Source organism: Salmo trutta, chromosome 35 (genome assembly GCF_901001165.1).
Source record: "Salmo trutta chromosome 35, fSalTru1.1, whole genome shotgun sequence".
Classification (NCBI taxonomy): Eukaryota; Metazoa; Chordata; class Actinopteri; order Salmoniformes; family Salmonidae; genus Salmo; species Salmo trutta.
Genome location: NC_042991.1, coordinates 35007035 through 35028179, shown reverse-complemented (window position 1 = coordinate 35028179; position 21145 = coordinate 35007035). Strand labels below are relative to the sequence as shown.

The 21145-nt window shown below is 44.0% G+C and overlaps 1 protein-coding gene across 6 annotated transcripts; it reads right to left on the bottom strand.

Annotated features, from left to right (window-relative positions):
- Positions 1-14: 14 nt before the first annotated feature.
- On the bottom strand, positions 15-21145 carry LOC115175134 (protein max). Of its 6 annotated transcripts, none has more exons than XM_029734343.1 (6): positions 20889-21145; positions 20450-20476; positions 10019-10138; positions 8471-8542; positions 3831-3969; positions 15-1518 (listed from the first exon to the last, which is right to left on the bottom strand). In XM_029734343.1, the coding sequence occupies exons 1-6, from the start codon at positions 20922-20924 to the stop codon at positions 1328-1330; spliced, it is 585 nt and encodes a 194-aa protein (XP_029590203.1). In that variant the 5' UTR covers positions 20925-21145; the 3' UTR covers positions 15-1327. The 6 variants fall into 6 exon arrangements, with proteins under 6 accessions (XP_029590203.1, XP_029590204.1, XP_029590205.1 ...); XM_029734344.1 differs by having other exon boundaries at positions 10031-10138; XM_029734345.1 differs by lacking the exon at positions 20450-20476.

Genomic DNA, 21145 nt, shown 5'->3' with positions numbered 1-21145 from the left:
ATACAGAATCACACTTTTTAAAGGATAAAATAGTTTTATTTATAGTCTCATAGTAAAGGTAGGCCTCAACTTGCAAGACAATTGTTGGCAGTATGTACAACATACTTGTAATTTCCATGGAATGGAATCAGACAAACAAAGATTATTTAGTTGACACTAATCATACCCTAAAATGGGGGGGGGGGGAATAATTGAAAAGATACATACACACATTTCCTAGACACGCAAAAGGCTTTTTTTTCTCCTCTTTTTTTTTTGAACTTGGTAATTCTGTGTAATTCACAACACGTTGACAGGGACGTCATTTTCTCCTCACACAGAGAAAAAAAAATGGGAACTACATTTTGACATTCATTATCTATTTCATACCTTGAAGGACAACTACAAGTGACACATTTGTGAGAATACAAAATGCATAACATTTGAGAACTTGAAAACATACAATCAATAACGTTTTTATTTATTTAAAAACATGGAGATTACTGACTCAGCCACCTAAACTCATTCACTAGTTCAAGCTAAAAGATGGAAGGAATTTAGTCCTTTCTTCCAAAACATCAATGATTTTCTACAAAGGGAATTATATGCGTTTCAATTTAACCAACGTGTGTCAAAATGGAAAACTAATTCTGTGGGCCTGAGGTGGGTTTTTGTTTCACTTATACATCAATATTTAGCTTCAAAGTGTCTTCACATTCTTTTCTGTGGAAAAAAAAAGTTGGGTTTAAAAAAAAATGGTTTAAAAAAGGTAAGCTTCTCCGACAGACAGACGACTTCTTGACGCGTGTAAATTCTAAAACAGGTTCTTATCAAGACAAAAAAAAGAAGGAAAAAAAAGTATATTTCAGCAGTGCTTGGAGGAGTACGCCTCTTCTCTCAGTAGTTTCCCGCTGGGAGGAGAGAGTACGTAGTAGAGGGTACAAAATCATTGAGTCCTCTACGTGGCGAAAATTCCTAATTTTGGGTTTTGGATAGTTGACGTTGCTGAGAGATACTGATGCTGAGAAGTCAAAGAGAGGAAAGGGGAGAGAGAGCGAGAAAGGGAAAATGTTTTTTTTTTCTTGCACTTTATGTTCTAAATCAGTGTTCTTCCTCTCAGCTGTCTTCCCTCCCTCTCCAGAGGATGGTGTGATGAAGGGACTTCAGGATAGACAGATCATGAGGGAAGGATTGGAGTCTTCACTATCCAGTGAGAGCACATCCAGAGAAAGAAAGGAGGGAGGCCAATGTAGTGGGAATTACAGGAGCAGTACTGACTACTGGACCAGTACCCGTGCCTTCAGTACCCCTCCACACCAGGCGTGGCACTGTGGGCTAGTCCAGCGTCCTAGCTGGCCTCCACGCGGAGCTTCTTCCTGGGGGCGGGGGGTTCCTCTGGCTCGGACTCGGAGCTGGAGTCAGAGCCGCCGTCGAAGGCGGACACAGCACTGCCTTTAGGGTTGGTGTACAGGCTGCTGTCTGAAGAACTGTAGCTGGCCTGAAGCTGCGTCGAACCCTTCACCTTCTCCAGGGCACGCACTACAGGGAAAAGGGAATGGGGAGAAGGAGAGGACAGAGAAAGGAAAGAAATAGACAAAGGGAAGAAAGAGGATGGAGGAGAGGGAGCAAGGGAGAGAGAGGGGGAATAAAGAAAAGGGTTGAGGAGATGAAGAGGCAAATGTAGAAAGTCAATGTCAAAACTTGACCCTTAAGCAGACAGGCACGCGCTACAGAAACATGGTCCGTAGGTACAGTAGGTTCTCCATCATACTACAGGTAGAGATAGTCCGTAGGTACGGTAGATTCCCCATCATACTACAGGTAGAGATGGTCCGTAGGTACGGTAGATTCCCCATCATACTACAGACAGATGGTCCGTAGGTACGGTAGATTCTCCATCATACTACAGGTAGAGATGGTCCGTAGGTACGGTAGATTCTCCATCATACTACAGGTAGATGGTCCGTAGGTACGGTAGATTCTCCATCATACTACAGGTAGAGATGGTCCGTAGGTACGGTAGATTCTCCATCATACTACAGGCAGATGGTCCGTAGGTACGGTAGATTCTCCATCATACTACAGGTAGAGATGGTCCGTAGGTACAGTAGATTCTCCATCATACTACAGGCAGATGGTCCGTAGGTACGGTAGATTCTCCATCATACTACAGGTAGAGATGGTCCGTAGGTACGGTAGATTCTCCATCATACTACAGGTAGATGGTCCGTAGGTACGGTAGATTCTCCAGCATACTACAGGTAGAGATGGTCCGTAGGTACGGTAGATTCTCCATCATACTACAGGCAGATGGTCCGTAGGTACGGTAGATTCTCCATCATACCACAGGTAGAGATAGTCCGTAGGTACGGTAGATTCTCCATCATACTACAGGCAGAGATGGTCCGTAGGTACGGTAGATTCTCCATCATACTACAGGTAGATGGTCCGTAGGTACGGTAGATTCCCCATCATACTACAGGCAGATGGTCCGTAGGTACGGTAGATTCTCCATCATACTACAGGTAGAGATGGTCCGTAGGTACAGTAGATTCTCCATCATACTACAGGCAGATGGTCCGTAGGTACGGTAGATTCTCCATCATACTACAGGTAGAGATGGTCCGTAGGTACGGTAGATTCTCCATCATACTACAGGTAGATGGTCCGTAGGTACGGTAGATTCTCCATCATACTACAGGCAGATGGTCCGTAGGTACGGTAGATTCTCCATCATACTACAGGTAGAGATGGTCCGTAGGTACGGTAGATTCTCCATCATACTACAGGCAGATGGTCCGTAGGTACGGTAGATTCTCCATCATACCACAGGTAGAGATGGTCCGTAGGTACGGTAGATTCTCCATCATACTACAGGCAGAGATGGTCCGTAGGTACGGTAGATTCCCCATCATACTACAGACAGGTGGTCCGTAGGTACGGTAGATTCTCCATCATACTACAGGTAGAGATGGTCCGTAGGTACAGTAGATTCTCCATCATACTACAGGTAGAGATGGTCCGTAGGTACGGTAGATTCTCCATCATACCACAGGTAGAGATGGTCCGTAGGTACGGTAGATTCTCCATCATACTACAGGCAGATGGTCCGTAGGTACAGTAGATTCTCCATCATACTACAGACAGATGGTCCGTAGGTACGGTAGATTCCCCATCATACTACAGGTAGATGGTCCGTAGGTACAGTAGATTCTCCATCATACTACAGGTAGAGATGGTCCGTAGGTACGGTAGATTCTCCATCATACTACAGGTAGAGATGGTCCGTAGGTACGGTAGATTCTCCATCATACTACAGACAGATGGTCCGTAGGTACAGTAGATTCTCCAGAAAATAAAGGAAAGCCGCACACTCTAAGAGCTCAGATGCAAAAAATTTTTTGTGATTATTGTGATTTTGCCATTGTAATTGTTTGTTAGATACTTTTTAGACTACAAATGCTATGATCATATGTTATCCATTTGTTTGTCTTTTTGTATGTTCCTTGTATACCATTTTTTTAATATTTCAGTTAACCAATGATATTAGGCCATACTTGGCCATGATTACAAACACCTGTGTGTCTCTTGACACTATATAAATGACTCATCTCTCAGTGTTTGTGATGATACCCTGATGAAGACAGCTTAGCTGTCGAAACGTTGGTTATTAAAATTTTTGCATCTGAGCTCTTAGAGTGTGCGGCTTTCCTTTATTTTCTAGTGTTCTGCTCCGCTAGCCAGCACCTCGCCTTTATAGGTGTGCGTTTCTTTTTTCTAGACAGTAGATTCTCCATCATACTACAGGTAGAGATGGTCCGTAGGTACGGTAGATTCTCCATCATACTCACCTTGCTGCTCCAGCAGAGCGTTCTGCCTCTTCAGGTCGTCGATGTCCTGCTGGTGTGTGTGGTTCTTCCTCCTCATGTACTGGATGTAGTCCGTGGCTTTGTCTAGGATCTGAGCTCGGGACGCCTGTTTGATAGATTGCTGTTGGCAACAAATGGAAAACTTAAATATGACACAAGGAAAGATGTCAGTGTCCTTATTAAAATCACATTTGCTAACAGAGCTACCGTAACAAACTCTACACTGACCCCTCTAGCACAGCTACCGTAACAACTCCCTACACTGACCCCTCTAGCACAGCTACCGTAATAACTCCCTACACTGACCCCTCTAGCACAGCTACCGTAACAACTCCCTACACTGACCCCTCTAGCACAGCTACCGTAACAACTCCCTACACTGACCCCTCTAGCACAGCTACCGTAACAAACTCTACACTGACCCCTCTAGCACAGCTACCGTAACAACTCCCTACACTGACCCCTCTAGCACAACTACCGTAACAACTCCCTACACTGACCCCTCTAGCACAGCTACCGTAACAACTCCCTACACTGACCCCTCTAGCACAGCTACCGTAACAACTCCCTACACTGACCCCTCTAGCACAACTACCGTAACAACTCCCTACACTGACCCCTCTAGCACAGCTACCGTAACAACTCCCTACACTGACCCCTCTAGCACAACTACCGTAACAACTCCCTACACTGACCCCTCTAGCACAACTACCGTAACAACTCCCTACACTGACCCCTCTAGCACAACTACCGTAACAACTCCCTACACTGACCCCTCTAGCACAGCTACCGTAATAACTCCCTACACTGACCCCTCTAGCACAAAGGCACCGATGTGATAGTAGCTGGGTCTGGTCTGCTCAGATCATTGACTCTATATGAACCAGATAGTAGCTGGGTCTGGCCTGCTCAGATCATTGACTCTATATTAACCAGATAGTAGCTGGGTCTGGTCTGCTCAGATCATTGACTCTATATGAACTAAGGCAGAATGGCGTTGGAGGGAATAGAGTCCATTTTACAGCTCCTGACCAATTGTGCCATTTTGTGTATTTCTTTTAACTGATCATAACTTTTTTTGTACATTCTTTTTCACCATCGTTTGTAACTGGAAAGAGCTTCTGGACATCAGAGCAGCCATCACTAACCACTAACCGATTTCAGACCAGGACTTCTACTTCAATGAGTTGGAGGTGAAAGAAATACTGATTAATCACTGACCAGGCACAAATCCTCGACACTCACTAGAGTTACGGCGCACTGTATCCCTGACGAGACTGCGTCAGAGTGGATAAATTACTTCTACCCTCCGTTCTATTGGCGAGGTGCAATAACTGGAAAATAAACTGGATGAGCTCCGTTCAAGACTATCCTATCCACACTGCGCTAAAGCTGTCGCTTTCAAGGAGCGGGACACTAATCCGGACGCTTCTAAGAAATCCCACTATGCCCTCCGACAAACCATCAAACAGGCAAAGCATCAATACAGGACTAAGACTAAATCCTACTACACCGGCTCCGACGCTCGTCGGATGTGACAGGGCTTGCAAACTATCCTGGATTACAAAGGGAAACCCAGCTGCGAGCTGTCCAGTGACGCAAGCATACCAGAAGAGCTAAATACCTACTATGCTCGCTTCGAGGCTAGCAACACTGAACCATGCATGAGAGCACCAGTTGTTCCGGACAACTGTGTGATCACGCTCACCGTAGCCGATGTGAGTAAGACCTTTAAACAGATTAACATTCACAAGGCAGCCGGGTGGATTTCCAGGACGCATAGTCAGAACATGCGCAGATCATGCGCTTACCAGCTGGTGTCTTCACGGACATTTTTAACCTCTACCTGACCCAGTCTGTAATACCTACATGTTTCAAGCAGACCACCATAGTCCCTGTCCCCAAGAACGCCAAGGCAACCTGTCTAAATGACTATCACCCCATAGCACTCACATCAGTAACCATGAAATTCTTTGAAAGGCTCACATCAACACCATCATCCCAGACACCCTGGACCCACTCCAACTTGAATACCGCCCCAACAGATCCACAGATGACGCAATCTCTATTTCAGTCCACATTATCCTCATCCACCTAGACAAAATGAATGCCTACGTGGAAATGCTGTTCATTGACAACAGCTCAGCGTTAACACCATAGTGCCATCCAAGCTCATCCCTAAGCTAAGGACCCTGGGATTAAAAACATCCCTCTGCAACTTGATTCCTGACGGGCCGCCTCCAGGTGGAGAGGTTAGGCAACAGCACAACCACCAGGCTGACGCGCAACTCAGGGGTGCGTGCTTAGTCCCCTCCTGTACACCCGGTTCACTCACAACTAAGTGGCCAGGCACGACTCAAACGCCATCATTAAGTTTGCAGACGACAACAGTGGTAGGCCTGATCACCGACAACGAAAGCCTACAGGCAGGAGGTCAGAGACCCGGCAGCGTGGTGCCAAGACAACAACCTCTTCAACGTCAGCAAGACAAAGGAACTGATCGTGAACTACAGAAAACAGAGCTGAGCACGCCCCCATCCACATCGACGGGGCTGTAGTGGAGCAGGTCGGGAGCGTCAAGTTCCTCAGTGTGCACATCACTAAGAACCTATCATATACACCGCTGTTACAGTTTATCCTGTTGCCTAGTCACTTACACCCTACTTATATGGACATAGACTACATGACCAAAAGTATGTGGACACCTGCTTGTCTCATTACAAAATCATGGGCTATTATATGGAGTTGGTCCCTCCCTTTGCTGCTTTAACAGCCTCCACTCTTCTGGGAAGGCTTTCCATTAGATGTTGGAACATTGCTGAGGGGACTTGCTTCCATTCAGCCACAAGAGCATTAGTGAGGTCCTACACTGATGTTGGGCGATTAGGCCTGGCTCGCAGTCGGCGTTCCAATTCATCCCAAAGGTGTTCGATGGAGGCGAGGTCAGGGTTCTGTGCAGGCCAGTCAAGTTCTTCCACAACGATCTCGACAAACCATTTCTGTATGGATCTCGCTTTCTGCACGGGGACACTGTCATGCTGAAACAGGAAAGGGCCTTCACCAAACTTGGAAGCACAGAATTGTCTAAAATGTCATTGTATGCTGTAGCGTTAAGATTTCCCTTCACTGGAACTAAGGGGCCTAGCCCGAGCCATGAAAAACAGCCCCGGACCATTATTCCTCCTCCACCAAACTTTACAGTTGGCACTATGCATTGGGGTAGGTAGCGCTCTCCTGGCATCCGCCAAAACCAGATTCGTCCGTTGGACTGCCAGATGGTGAAGTGTGATTCATCACTCCAGTTCCACTGCTCCAGAGTCCAATTGCGGCAAGCATTACACAATTCCAGCCGACACTAGGCATGGCGCATGGTGATCTTAGGCTTGTATGCGGCTGCTCGGCCATTTCCGAACAGTTTGTGTTCCAGAGGCAGTTTGCAACTCGGTATTGAGTGTTGCAACAGAGACTATTTTTCGACTCGCTATGCAGTCCTACTCTGAGCTTGGGTGGCCTACCACTTTGTGGCTGCTCCTAGAAGTTTCCACTTCACAATAACAGCACTTACAGTTGACCTGGGCAGCTCTAGCAGGGCAGAAATTTGACGAATTGAAATAGCCAAATACAGTAATTTGAAGGTGTGTCCACATGTATATATAGTGTTTCTACCTCGGTACGAATAACAATGAGACAAATAAAAATGTGATTAATTGTTTAATATATGAACCAAAAAAAAGGTGCCAGTGAAATGTCTTGCTTTTTCTTCAGTCTCTGCATCAACAATATTTTATTTATTATATATATATATATATATAGAAAAAATAAGTCCAGGCTGAAAGTATTGGCACTCAAAATATGCACCCTTCCTTGAGGCACTACTTGCATCTGTAAACAGGAAGCGACCCAATTTTGTACGATCACGACAACGTTATTTGGCTGAGTCTACCTTTTACATTGACTAACAGCCATCTGCAATAGCGAACAGTTCCATCACTTCTATTCTCCTTCCTGTCCGAAAGCAATGTTGGTTACCAAGCAACCATAGTGTTATGATACACCAGCGTTGGGAGAGGGGAGGGGGGGGGTCTAGTTGGTTTGAAAAGAAAAACAGCTCTCAATATCAGAGATGTCAAAACAGGAAAAAGCTAAAAGTTTGCACACAACTTCCTGACGCTAGCCTGAGTCCCAGCGTTTCTGGTTAGAACACATCATGTCTGGATTGCACACTTCTCCTCCACTCTCCATTCCCTCCCTCTCATTCTCCCTCCCTCCCTCCTCCCACTCTCTCTTCCATGTCATAACTACCCATGTATTGAATACATTGAAGTAGCTACATTATCCGTGGCATTACCATTGAAATATGAATTACAGCAACATTACATCATAAACATACATGTCATGTCAACACATTGCAATGCAATTACATTCACTTGGTTTATGCATATCGCATTCAAGAACACCCCTATCCCCCTCCCATCTCATTCACTCAGAATGTCAATAACAGAACACACCCAGAGCCATGTATTTAGAGTGTAAGGCTTCTGCATTATGAAGCATTAACATGACACTACAACATTCTATAGCAGCCATGTAAGCACCCCATCAACATTACATGGCAGTCTTACGTCAGATAGCGCGACGATTCCGCCTGCACTGGTCCCTGTTGAGGGACGAGCGTCGCGTAGGAGTGACGCCACCTGATGTAAGACAATGCATTACATGAGGAATAGAATGTCCAGAATGAGCATTATGATGCATTAACATGACACTACAACATTCTATAACAGCCATGTTAGAACCCCATTAAAATGACACTACAACATTCTATAGCAGCCATGTTAGAACCCCATTAACATGACACTAAAACATTCTATAACAGCCATGTTAGAACCCCATTAACATGACACTACAACATTCTATAACAGCCATGTTAGAACCCCAATAACATGACACTACAACATTCTATAACCCCATTAACACTACAACATTCTATAGCAGCCATGTTAGAACCCCATTAACATTACACTACAACATTCTATAACAGCCATGTTAGAACCCCATTAACACTACAACATTCTATAACAGCCATGTTAGAACCCCATTAACACTACAACATTCTATAGCAGCCATGTTAGAACCCCATTAACACTACAACATTCTATAACAGCCATGTTAGAACTCCATTAACATGACACTACAACATTCTATAACAGCCATGTTAGAACTCCATTAACATGACACTACAACATTCTATAACAGCCATGTTAGAACCCCATTAACACTACAACATTCTATAACAGCCATGTTAGAACTCATTAACATGACACTACAACATTCTATAGCAGCCATGTTAGAACCCCATTAACATGACAACAACATTCTATAGCAGCCATGTTAGAACCCCATTAACACTACAACATTCTATAACAGCCATGTTAGAACCCCATTAACACTACAACATTCTATAACAGCCATGTTAGAACCCCATTAACACTACAACATTCTATAGCAGCCATGTTAGAACCCCATTAACACTACAACATTCTATAACAGCCATGTTAGAACCCCATTAACACTACAACATTCTATAACAGCCATGTTAGAACCCCATTAACACTACAACATTCTATAACAGCCATGTTAGAACCCCATTAACACTACAACATTCTATAGCAGCCATGTTAGAACTCATTAACACTACAACATTATATAGCAGCCATGTTAGAACCCCATTAACACTACAAGATTCTATAACAGCCATGTTAGAACCCCATTAACACTACAACATTCTATAGCAGCCATGTTAGAACCCCATTAACACTACAATATTCTATAGCAGCCATGTTAGAACCCCATTAACATGACACTGCAACATTCTATAACAGCCATGTTAGAACCCCATTAACACTACAACATTCTATAACAGCCATGTTAGAACTCATTAACATGACATTCTATAGCAGCCATGTTAGAACTCATTAACATGACATTCTATAGCACTAGCAACATTCTAACACTGAGTGCAGAATATTTAAACAATGATATGTAACTGTCTAGAATTTAGAACAGTATTCTAAATTCTAAAAAAAATTGAAACACATGGCTCTGAATGCACACAGCAAAACACTCCCCTCCCCAAAAGGATCCCCTCTCCCTAAGAGATTCGGGTTTACCTCTCTACCAACCTTTTCCCCTTGCAAGGCGGGCACGGAATCTCGCAGGCTGTGAAAGCTGTCTTTGATGTGATCCCTACGCTTGCGCTCCAGTGCATTGTGGTGTGCCCGTTTATCAGCCTGCAATGAGAGAGTCACAGTGGGCTTTAGCAGGGGAGGTGTCCAGGGAGGTTTGGACTGACAGGGGGGGGGGGGGCAGGAAAACACACACACACCAAGCTTCTTCAACCAACTGTCCTCAGTAATCCCGTCTACCACCAGCTCAGCGTTCTGTGTTTGAGAGAGTGCTCCGGGTTGAGGACCTGGACCGTCCAGCCAGCCAAGACTGAGTTGGTGAAGCAGCAAAGGAGATGTTCATGGAGGAAACTGACTGACACCTTAGAGATCATCCTATAACAATTCATATGGATCTACAGTATGCATTTATGATTCTATGGTTTTCTTTATTTCTACAACTGGTAAAATAACACTGGCACCACCACCACTCCCCTACAGTGATAAGAACTGATCCCAGAGCAGCTACAACTGTGGAGTAAACACGCAGAGCGCACTAGGCCAGGGCGAGTGGTGGGTGTGGTGACCTAGATAAAGACCAGGGGAGAGGGGGAAAAAAGACACTAACCCTATTCAGATGTGATGAGAGGTGGGTAAAAATGATGACGTCGTGTTTTAGTGTTACAGTTCCTAATTTGCCTACACCTGACAACTAGGCCTAACTGACAAACTATTAGGAGTTCTGTTCTGGGTTAGTAATGTTAAGTAATACCCGGAGGTTTTGTATTTGGCACTGTATCTTGGAGGATTGTATTTATTTATTCTTATTTAACTAGGCATTTGGATTGATTCATTTACAGATTTAGGTGTGTTCTTATACAGTGAAATGAGTCTTCAGAATCTATTTTGTTGTTACGTATATCGTTACGGCATACCAGCGTTTTGAGCTCTGCTACAGTGAGACTGGTTTGAGCTCATGCTATATACTCAGAGTAGACAAAACATTAGGAACACTTGCTCTTTCCATTACCTAGACTGAGCAGGTGAAAGCTAAGATCCCTTATTCATGTCACTTCAAAATCAGTGTAGATGAAGGGGAGGAGACAGGTTAAAGAAGGATTTTTAAGCCTTGAGAAATGGATTGTGTATGTGTGCTATTCAAATTCCTAAAAATTGGAAAGCGGCCGCAGTCATCCCACTCTTCAAAAGGGGGAGACACCCTAGACCCAAACTGTTACAGACCTATATCCATCCTGCCTTTCTAATGTCTTCGAAAGCCAAGCGAACAAACAGATCACCGACCATTTCGGATCCCACCGTACCTTCTCCACTATGTAATCTGGTTTCCGAGCTGGTCACAGGTACACCTCAGCCACGCTCAAGGTCCTAAACAATATAACTGCCATCGATAAGAGACAGTACTGTGCAGCCATCTTCATCGACCTGGCCAAGGTTTTCGACTCTGTCAATCACCACATTCTTATCGGCAGGCTCAACAGCCTTGGTTTCTCAAATGACTGCCTCACCTGGTTCACCAACTACTTCTCAGATAGAGTTCAGTATGTCAAATCGGAGGGCCTGTTGTCCGGACCTCTGGCAGTCTATGGGGGTACCACAGGGTTCAATTCTCAGGCCGACTCTTTTCTCTGTATATATCAACGATGTTGCTCTTGCTGCTGGTGATTCTTTGATCCACCTCTACACAGACGACACCATTCTGTATACATCTGGCCCTTCTTTGACACTGTGGTAACAAACAAGCTTCAATGCCATACAACACTCCTTCCGTGGCCTCCAACTGCTCTTAAATGCTAGGAAAACTAAATGCATGCTCTTCAACCGATCGCTGCCCACACCTGCCCGCCCATCCAGCATCACTACGCTGGATGGTTCTGACCTAGAATATGTGGACAACTACAAATACCTAGGCGTCTGGCTAGACTGTAAACTCTCCTTCCAGACTCACATTAAGCATCTCCAAATCGAAAGTTTAATCTAGAATCAGCTTCCTATTTCGCAACAAAGCCTCCTTTACTCATGCTGCCAAATATACCCTCGTGAAACTGACTATCCTACAGAATCCTTGACTTCCGATGTCATTTACAAAATAGCTTCCAACACTACTCAGCAAACTGGATGCAGTCTATCACAGTGCCATCTGTTTTGTCACCAAAGCCCCATATACTACCCACCACTGCGACCTGTATGCCTTATCTCAGCTCACTGGTCACCACAGCAACACCCGTGTATGGCACGCGCTCCAGCAGGTATATCTCACTGGTCACCCCCAAAGCCAACACCTCCTTTGGCCGCCTTTCCTTCCAGTTCTCTGCTGCCAACGACTGAAATGAACTGCAAAAATCACTGAAGTTGGAGACTTGCATCTCTCTCACTAACTTTAAGCGTCAGCTGTCAGAGCAGCTTACCGATCGCTGCACACAGCCCATCTGTAAATAGCCCATCCAACCACCTACCTCATCCCCATATTTGTTTTTGTGCTCTTTTGCACCAGTATTTCTACTTGCACATCCTCATCTGCACATATATCACTCCAGTGTAAATTGCAATTACTTAGCCACTATTGGCCTATTTATTGCCTTACCTCCTTACTTCATTTGCACACTGTATACAGATTTTTCTATTGACTGTACGATTGTTTATCCCATGTGTAACTCTGTTGTTTTTGTCGCACTGCTTTGCTTTATCTTGGCCAGGTCGCAGTTGTAAATGAGAACTTGTTCTCAACTGGCCTACCTGGTTAAATATTTTTTTTAAAGAGGCTGAATGGGCAGGACAAAAGATTTATGTGCCTTTGAACGGGGCATGGTAGTAGGTGCCAGGGTACCGTTTCTGTCAACAACTCCAACGCAGCTGGGTTTTCCATGCTCAACAGTTTCCCGTGTGTATCAAGAATGGTCCACCACCCAAAGGACATCCAGCCAACTTGACAACTGTGGGAAGCATTGGAGTCAACATGGGCCAGCATCCCTGTAGAATGGTTTAGACACCTTAGAGTCCACGCTCCGACAAATTGAGGCTGTTTTGAGGGCAGGGGGGGTATACTCAGTGTACAGTCTGTTGTTCTGAACACAAACCTACAAATTATCCCTGTGATCTGCAGTCTAGTGCCTATGCAAACAGTCTTCATCTCTCTATAGCCTAGACACAGAACAGACATCTTGTGGAGATAATCTACCTAAAACAACTAGCGTTGTTGTACGTCTCTCTGTAGGTCTAGAGAGACCTACAACAACATAGACACTCCTCCCTCCAGCCACTCCATACTGTTGCCAGGGCCTCAGGTGAGTCATCCACCTAAACACAGTCTGAATCCCAAATGGCACTCTGTTCCCTATGTAGTACACTACTTTTGACCAGGGCCAATAGGGCTCTGGCCAAAAGTAGTGCACCATCTAGGGAATAGGGTTCCATTTGGGAAGTAGACAGTAAATTCATGTCTCTTTACACAGAACAATATAGAAACATCCCTCAGCCACTAAATGGACCAAGTCAGGCGTGTTAATACCCTCCCAGTCAGGCGTGTTAAAACCCTCCCAGTCAGGCGTGTTAAAACCCTCCCAGTCAGGCGTGTTAAAACCCTCCCAGTCAGGCGTGTTAAAACCCTCCCAGTCAGGCGTGTTAAAACCCTCCCAGTCAGGCGTGTCTAGATTTGACAGTTCATTAAGCTTTAGTATTCTGATCGTGGAATTCCGAACGCATCCTACAACTACATTTAGATGTGTCTACCAGGTCCAGTGTGTCTGGATTCCCTTTTCCAGCGCTATATTCAAATGCCAGTATGCATTCTACAAAACTGTGGACAGGCAAAATACGCTAACACAACAACTGATGGCAGTAGCTAACTACTGTAGCGAACTAGCCAGCTAACCGCTGTAGCTAGCCAACAAGCAACGCTAAAGGCATTGCAAACGGGTTAGCATAACTCTAGCCAAAAAAATAATAATCTTTATAAATATTAGCTAGCATTTGAGGCCAGCAAACACATTCCTCACACGCTAGGAAAGTCATTCCTCTAACTTTATAATGAAAAGGTGCCTCTCGGTCCCAAAACGTACGTTTTCTGGAGACTTGTGTGTGTGTGTGTGTGGGGGGGCTGATGTTATCACCCACTGTATGCACTTTCGGTAGCCTGATTGCATCCAGACAGAAGAAATGCGCAAACAATACATCCCCGACTACCTTCTGAGGTGGTCAGACAGATCTGAACACAATCAGACCACGAAGCCATTTTGTGCATCTAGACCTGTTTTTTCAACGTCATCTTCGTATTCTGATAGCAGAAGTCACATGTAAGTTTCAAGTGTAAACACGACCACAGTCAGGCCTGTCAAACCCTCTCAGTATCTATCACAAATAACTTTATTAGAGCAGCAAACTGACTCCCCCCCCCCCTCTATATAGTGGGCCTTTTGATCGTCGCCTGTTCAAAGTTTAATGTGCGTAAAATAAACCCTCTCCTTCCACTGTAAACCCTCACAGCGTTTTAGCCTTCAGCTCAGATCATAGATTTACAAAAATGGTCACCGACCCATCTCACATGACTAAGGATAGGCCCAGAGTAGAGCAGCCAATCACCTGCAGCAGCACTAGCAGTAGTTGAACTTGTTTCAGACCAGGCCAACAAAAGGTTCCCAACTGACTCATTTTATAATACTATGCATCATAACGAAACTAAGGTACTAGCCAAATGTCACATGCAAATGGCACCATGAAGGTTACTGGAAAGGGTGTTGTTTTGGATCCAACTTGCCTGGAGTCTACAGGGTTAGGCCAGGACAGTGACTGAGAGTAACATTAGCATAGGAAGGCCCCATGAAAAATCACCACCAACTCTCTCTCCATGATAAGTTATTAGAGGAATGCATAAAGAGTCTGGGACAAACACTAGGTCCGGGATACAGCAGCTGTCCACTGCCCAATAGTTTGGCCTAGGGTCTGGATCATGTAGTTTTACGTGTGGTATTCAATGGTTTTCCACGGTAGACTACGACAGAGCAGGTAAAATGTTGAACTGGAATGACAAAATACACTGAGAAGTTACTGGCCCGTACGGGCCAGTGAGTGAAGAGATCCACTGGCCCAGCACGTGTTTACAGGCCCCGGGGGCATCGTTAATGTCAGACCCTGTAAATGCATTAGGGCCTATAGAGAGAAAGTCTAAAGTAGCTCAGGCTCCAAAATGGCTGCCATAATGGCTGAACCCTGTGAGATGCTCCAGTGGTATCAGAAAACAGTGTAATGCACACTAGGCATTAGTGAACATTGAAAATGTTATCTAGGATGAACTAATGACAACATTTTGCTTGGTGTTGATGTATATCCATTGAGTTAGTCATTTCCAAATAAACAGACGAAAAAGAACATAGCATCTGGTTCATCAAATTTGATCACATCATCTGATCATGAAACTCATATAGGGGTCACCTCTACTCCTACATACATGTAGGTACTACCTCTACCTGGTACCCCTGCACATTGAATTGGTACCGGTACTCCTTGTATATTACCTCGTTATTGTATTACATTTTATTTATTTCTATATAGCAAATGTATTACTTTTTAACTCTGCATCGTTGGGAAAGGGAGGGTAATAGGGCTGGGCGGTATACCGTATTGATGCAGGGACTGGTTTGGGTTTTTACTTTACCTTCTGTACCGGTATTTGAATGTTTGGTTTGTTAATAAATGTGATACGCCATGGGTAATGTTAATTTTTATAGTTTACTTCGCTTCTTGAGTAATGTCTCTCCGTGCAGCTTTCCACACAGACCTAGCCACGCCCCCTGTCACTCAAGGAGCGCATCTGATGTTCCTCAACCAGGAGACACTTGCTTTCTGTCTGCATGGTCAATGTGTAACCGATGTGAAATGGCTAGTTAGTTAGCGGTGGTGCGCGCTAATAGCGTTTCAATCAGTGACGTCACTCGCTCTGAGACTTGAAGTAGGGTTTCCCCTTGCATTGCAAGGGCCGCGGCTTTTGTGGCGCGATGGGTAACGATGCTTCGTGGGTGACTGTTGTTGATGTGTGCAAGGGTCCCTGGTTCGAGCCCAGGTTGGGGCGAAGAGAGGGACGGAACCTACACTGTTACAAATGCAGCACATGCAAATCAGTGGGGTTTTTGGTATCTGTACTTTACTATTTTTTATTTTTGACTACTTTTACTTCACTACATTCCTCAAGAGAATACTGTACTTTTTACTCCATGCATTTTCCTTGACACCTAAAAGTACTCGTGACATTTTGAATGATTAGCAGGACAGGAAAATGGTCCAATTCACACACTTGTCAAGAAAACATCCCTGGTCATCTACTGCCTCTGATCTGGAGGACTCACTAAACACACATGCTTTGTTTGTAAATTATGTCTGAGTGTTGGAGTGTACCCTGGCTATCTGTAAATTAAAAAAATATTTTTTTTTTTAAAAAAACACTGCCATGTGGTTTGCTTAACATAAGGAATTAAGTTATTTATACTTTTGATACTTAAGTATATTTAAAACCAAATACTTTTAGACTTTTACTCAAGTAGTATTTTACCAGGCATCTTTACTTTTACTCAAGTATGACAATTGGGTACTTTTATCACCACTGCAATTGAGTGCAGGAAATGCAGAAATTATAAAAGCGCTGAAATTTGTTTTGAAGTTGAATTGAACAGTATAAAACAATCAGAATGGAGAAAGACTCATTGAAATCACATAGAATGTGGGTTGCCACCCCTAGGATCCCTCCCTACTCATAAAGCCCCCTGGGATCCCTCCCTACTCATAAAGCCCCCTGGGATCCCTCCCTACTCATAAAGCCCCCTGGGATCCCTCCCTACTCATAAAGCCCCCTGGGATCCCTCCCTACTCATAAAGCCTCCTGGGATCCCTCCCTACTCATAAAGCCTCCTGGGATCCCTCCCTACTCACAAAGCCCCCTGGGATCCCTCCCTACTCACAAAGCCCCCTGGGATCCCTCCCTACTCATAAAGCCTCCTGGGATCCCTCCCTACTCACAAAGCCCCCTGGGATCCCTCCCTACTCACAAAGCCCCCTGGGATCCCTCCCTACTCACAAAGCCCCCTGGGATCCCTCCCTACTCATAAAGCCCCCTGGGACCACTCACTACTCATAAAGCACCCTGGGACCACTCACTACTCATAAAGCAAATGTAGAACTTTTATTATTCAACAACTAAAAATACCATCAATTATTTTTTTTTTTTTTTTTTAAATACCGTGATAATATTTGGGCCATATCGCCCAACCCTAGCGCACAAGTAAGCATTTCACTGTAAATTCCACGCCTATTGTATTCAGCGCATGTGATGCTTCTCAATGGCTCGGTTTCAGATGATGCTAGTTAGCTTAGCTAGAGCTATCACTTCCATTCTATTCTTACCTCAGAACATAAACATTACAGTGCCTTCAGAAAGTATTCACACACTGACTTTTTCCACATCTCGTGATACAGTCTCAATTTAAAATTGATTACATTTAGATTTATTTTGTCACTGGCCTACACACAATCCCCTACAATTTCAGTGGAATTGTTTAAAAACACTTTTACAAATTTAACGCTGAAATGTCTTGAGTCAATAAGTATTCAAACCTTTTGTAATGGCAAGCCTAAATAAATGACATAAGTTGCATGGACTTCCTGTTTTCAACAAGGCACTAAAGTAATACTGCAAAAAATGTGGCAAAGCAATTAACCTTTTGTCCTGAATGCAAAGTGTTATGTTTGGGGTAAATCCAATACAACACATTACTGAGTACCACTCCATAATATCAAGGATAGTGGTGGCCACATCGTGTTATGGGTATGCTTGTAATCGGCTTGAAAATCTATGGCAAGACTTGGAAATGGTTCTCTAGCAATGATCAACAACCAACTTGACAGAGCTGGAAGAATAATGAGCAAATATTGTAGAATCCAGGTGTGGAAATCTCTTAGAGGCTTAACCAGAAAGACTCACAGCTGTAATCACTGCCTAAGGTGATTCTAAAATGTATTGTGTAAATACTTAAGCGTTTCATTTTCAATACAAAAACATGTTGTTTTCACCTCGTCATTATGGGGTATTGTGTGTAAAAAAAATAATAATCCGACTGTAACACAAAATTTAAGTCCGACTAACACAAAATGTGGAATAAGTCAACAGGTATGAATACTTTCTGAAGGCACTGTACATAACCTCCAGATGCTGACTAAGTACAGTAATAGACTGCATCGCTATAGGGCTCTGGTCAAAAGTGTGATAGATAGATAGATAGATAGATAGATAGATAGATAGATAGATAGATAGATAGATAGATAGATAGATAGCATAGGGTGCCGTTGGGGATGCAGACAGAGCAGACTACAGTAGAGTAACTGCCTCCCTAGCTAACCCACTGACACCCTGTATTGTAGCTTCAAAACTACGTTGTCTGTCTTGTGCTGCTCTCAACATCACTCAGGACAGATAGACTCATGGTGCCAATACACCCCCCCCACACTACTATGACCTGTTATGAGATCCCGTCCATTCGTTCCACTTCCTAAACATCTTCCTCAGCGACTAGGTGGGCCCCCGATGGAAGCCATTGTGTCCAGGAGCCAGTATGTCAGAGTGAACTACGTGAAAACTAAACAAAAACTAAACAAAAATATCACAGAGGTCACCACATCTCTGGTTGCAGATTTTACATTTACATTTAAGTAATTTAGCAGACGCTCTTATCCAGAGCGACTTACAGTAGTGAATACATTTCATACATTTATTTTTTTCGTACTGGCCCCCATGGGAATCGAACCCACAACCCTGGCATTGCAAACACCATGCTGGCGTTGCAAACACCATGCTCTACCAACTGAGCCACAGGGAAGGCAGATGCATGAGACACATTTGTGATGTGGTGCTTGAAAGTGATGTGCTAGACACATCAGCCCAATTGTTCTGATAGTCCAATCCTCAAACGGTCCTAAATATAAGGATAAGCCAAGCTACTTAATTGATTTGAATATCACATAGTAATTTGAAAATAATTTGGAAATAAACCTAGCCAAATATGACAAAAGCCCTGCCTAAACTTAGTCTTTATTATTTTGAGACAACATTCTGCAGCTAAATGTTAATTAAGTCCATGAGAATCAGTTTGATAACGACTGTCTGTCTGACAAGGGGAAAACATGACGTACTGTTATGTAAAAGTCAGTCGTGCAGCGAGGCTGTTTATCAGGCCGGTATGCGACGTGGCTACGTCATGCCTCTAGCCTGGCAGCAGCCCAGTCAGTGGCCTGGCACTGATCCCTGGCTGTGACACACAGGACAACATCTAGCGGTGTCTCCCTCCCTGCTCCCTCTCTCCCTCCCTGCTCCCTCTCTCTCTGCTCTCTCTCTCTCCCTCCCTGCTCCCTCTCTCTCCCTCCCTCCCTGCTCTCTCTCTCTCCCTCCCTGCTCTCTCTCTCTCCCTCCCTGCTCTCTCTCTCTCCCTCCCTGCTCTCTCTCTCTCCCTGCTCTCTCTCTCTCCCTGCTCTCTCTCTCTCCCTGCTCTCTCTCTCTCCCTGCTCTCTCTCTCTCCCTGCTCTCTCTCTCTCCCTGCTCTCTCTCTCTCCCTGCTCTCTCTCTCTCCCTGCTCTCTCTCTCTCCCTGCTCTCTCTCTCTCCTTGCTCTCTCTCTCTCGCCCTTCCTGACAAGAAGACGGTGTCACTTACTGAGCTGAAGCGCGTAACTAGCTAATGAATTTCAATTTCAAAAGTATCGCATTTTATATTTAATTGCAATAGTCACGTCATGATTAAAACATGACCTACAAGTGCATTTAGAAAAGGCGCATCTGGTCAAGAAGGGTATTCCTAGGTTTGACTCTTTTTTTTTTACGCCGACTGTGGCTCAAGCTGTCTGCTGCGTTTTGCAGTAGGCTTTACTCTAAATATAGCATATAGATTTCGTGTGTCTCTAAATTCCTACGACCGCGTATGGGATGGGTGGGGATACCCTTCAATGCATGGATAAGATGATCTGTGCAAATGCAAACCTTGATGTCTTGATGGATATATTGCATACATTATGTAAAGGGTAAATCATAGTTGTGACACGACAGTGTTCAGCTAACTCCGTGTATTCAGTCTGCTAGCTACATCCTCCTTGTGTGCTGTGTCCTATTAGTGAAGAGTGTGTGGCTAACTTTGCATGCTAGTAAACTACTACTAAGCATGATATATTTTCGCTCACTAACTGCAGGAAACCCTTTTCTGTTCAGCCACCCGCACCCCATCATCACTTGCTAACTTTATGTAAGGCAAAAAAAAAATATATCAAATACATTAGCTACCAGGACTAACATTTTTTTTTAGCCAGATATTCTCATGGCATAATTACAATACATTTGATAGAATTCCAATATATATTTTTTTTGTATATATATTTAACACTTCATTACCCACCACATTGTGATATCTCGATGAGTCTTCCTGTAAAAAGAAACAGAACAGAAAAGTACGATTGTAGCCACAATTCCATGTAGCTTGAGCTAGCCAGCCAACTTAGTTAGCAATACATTGTGACCCCGTTATTGCAGCAAACCCCAATGCAAATAAGAGATATATATATATATATATATATATATAAATAACGCTAGCAAGTGAACATCATACATTTCTGAGCCAGAGCTACTAGTTGACCTATCGAGCTATTGTAGCTAACCTTTTGAAAGGCTGTTTGGTCCTTCTTGTGGATAACGTTAGTTCGCTAGTAACTGGTTGCGAAGTAACGTTATCTAGCGGTCACCGGTTCGAAAATACCGAGGCGTTTTAATTGATTACTAGCTAGCAAACTAACTACATACAGTAGCTAACAAAGTAGCGAAATAAAACATATACTCACGTCACTATCGACTTCGATATCATCGTTATCACTCATTCTTAGGTGAAATTGTGGATTTTTTAAATATTTTTTTTGTTAATGAAATGGTAGCCTAGTTCACAACATGAAGCAAACGCCTAACGATAAAGCAAAATACACAAACTAACTAACGTTACTCTCCCTGCAGTCAACAACGAAAGAAATGAGCTTCAACGAACTATATTTATACGTGACTTGTCTACACCAACAGCAACCGTTTCGCGACACTGCCTGCGACG

Excerpts from the sequence above, each read along its gene's own strand:
- LOC115175134 (XM_029734343.1), bottom strand. The coding sequence starts at position 20,924 with ATGAGTGATAACGATGATATCGAAGTCGATAGTGAC. Across the intron at positions 10,139-20,449 it reads CATCGAGATATCACAATGTG|GCTGATAAACGGGCACACCA; the intron begins GTGGGTAATGAA and ends CTCTCATTGCAG. Across the intron at positions 1,519-3,830 it reads CGCTCTGCTGGAGCAGCAAG|TGCGTGCCCTGGAGAAGGTG; the intron begins GTGAGTATGATG and ends TTTTCCCTGTAG.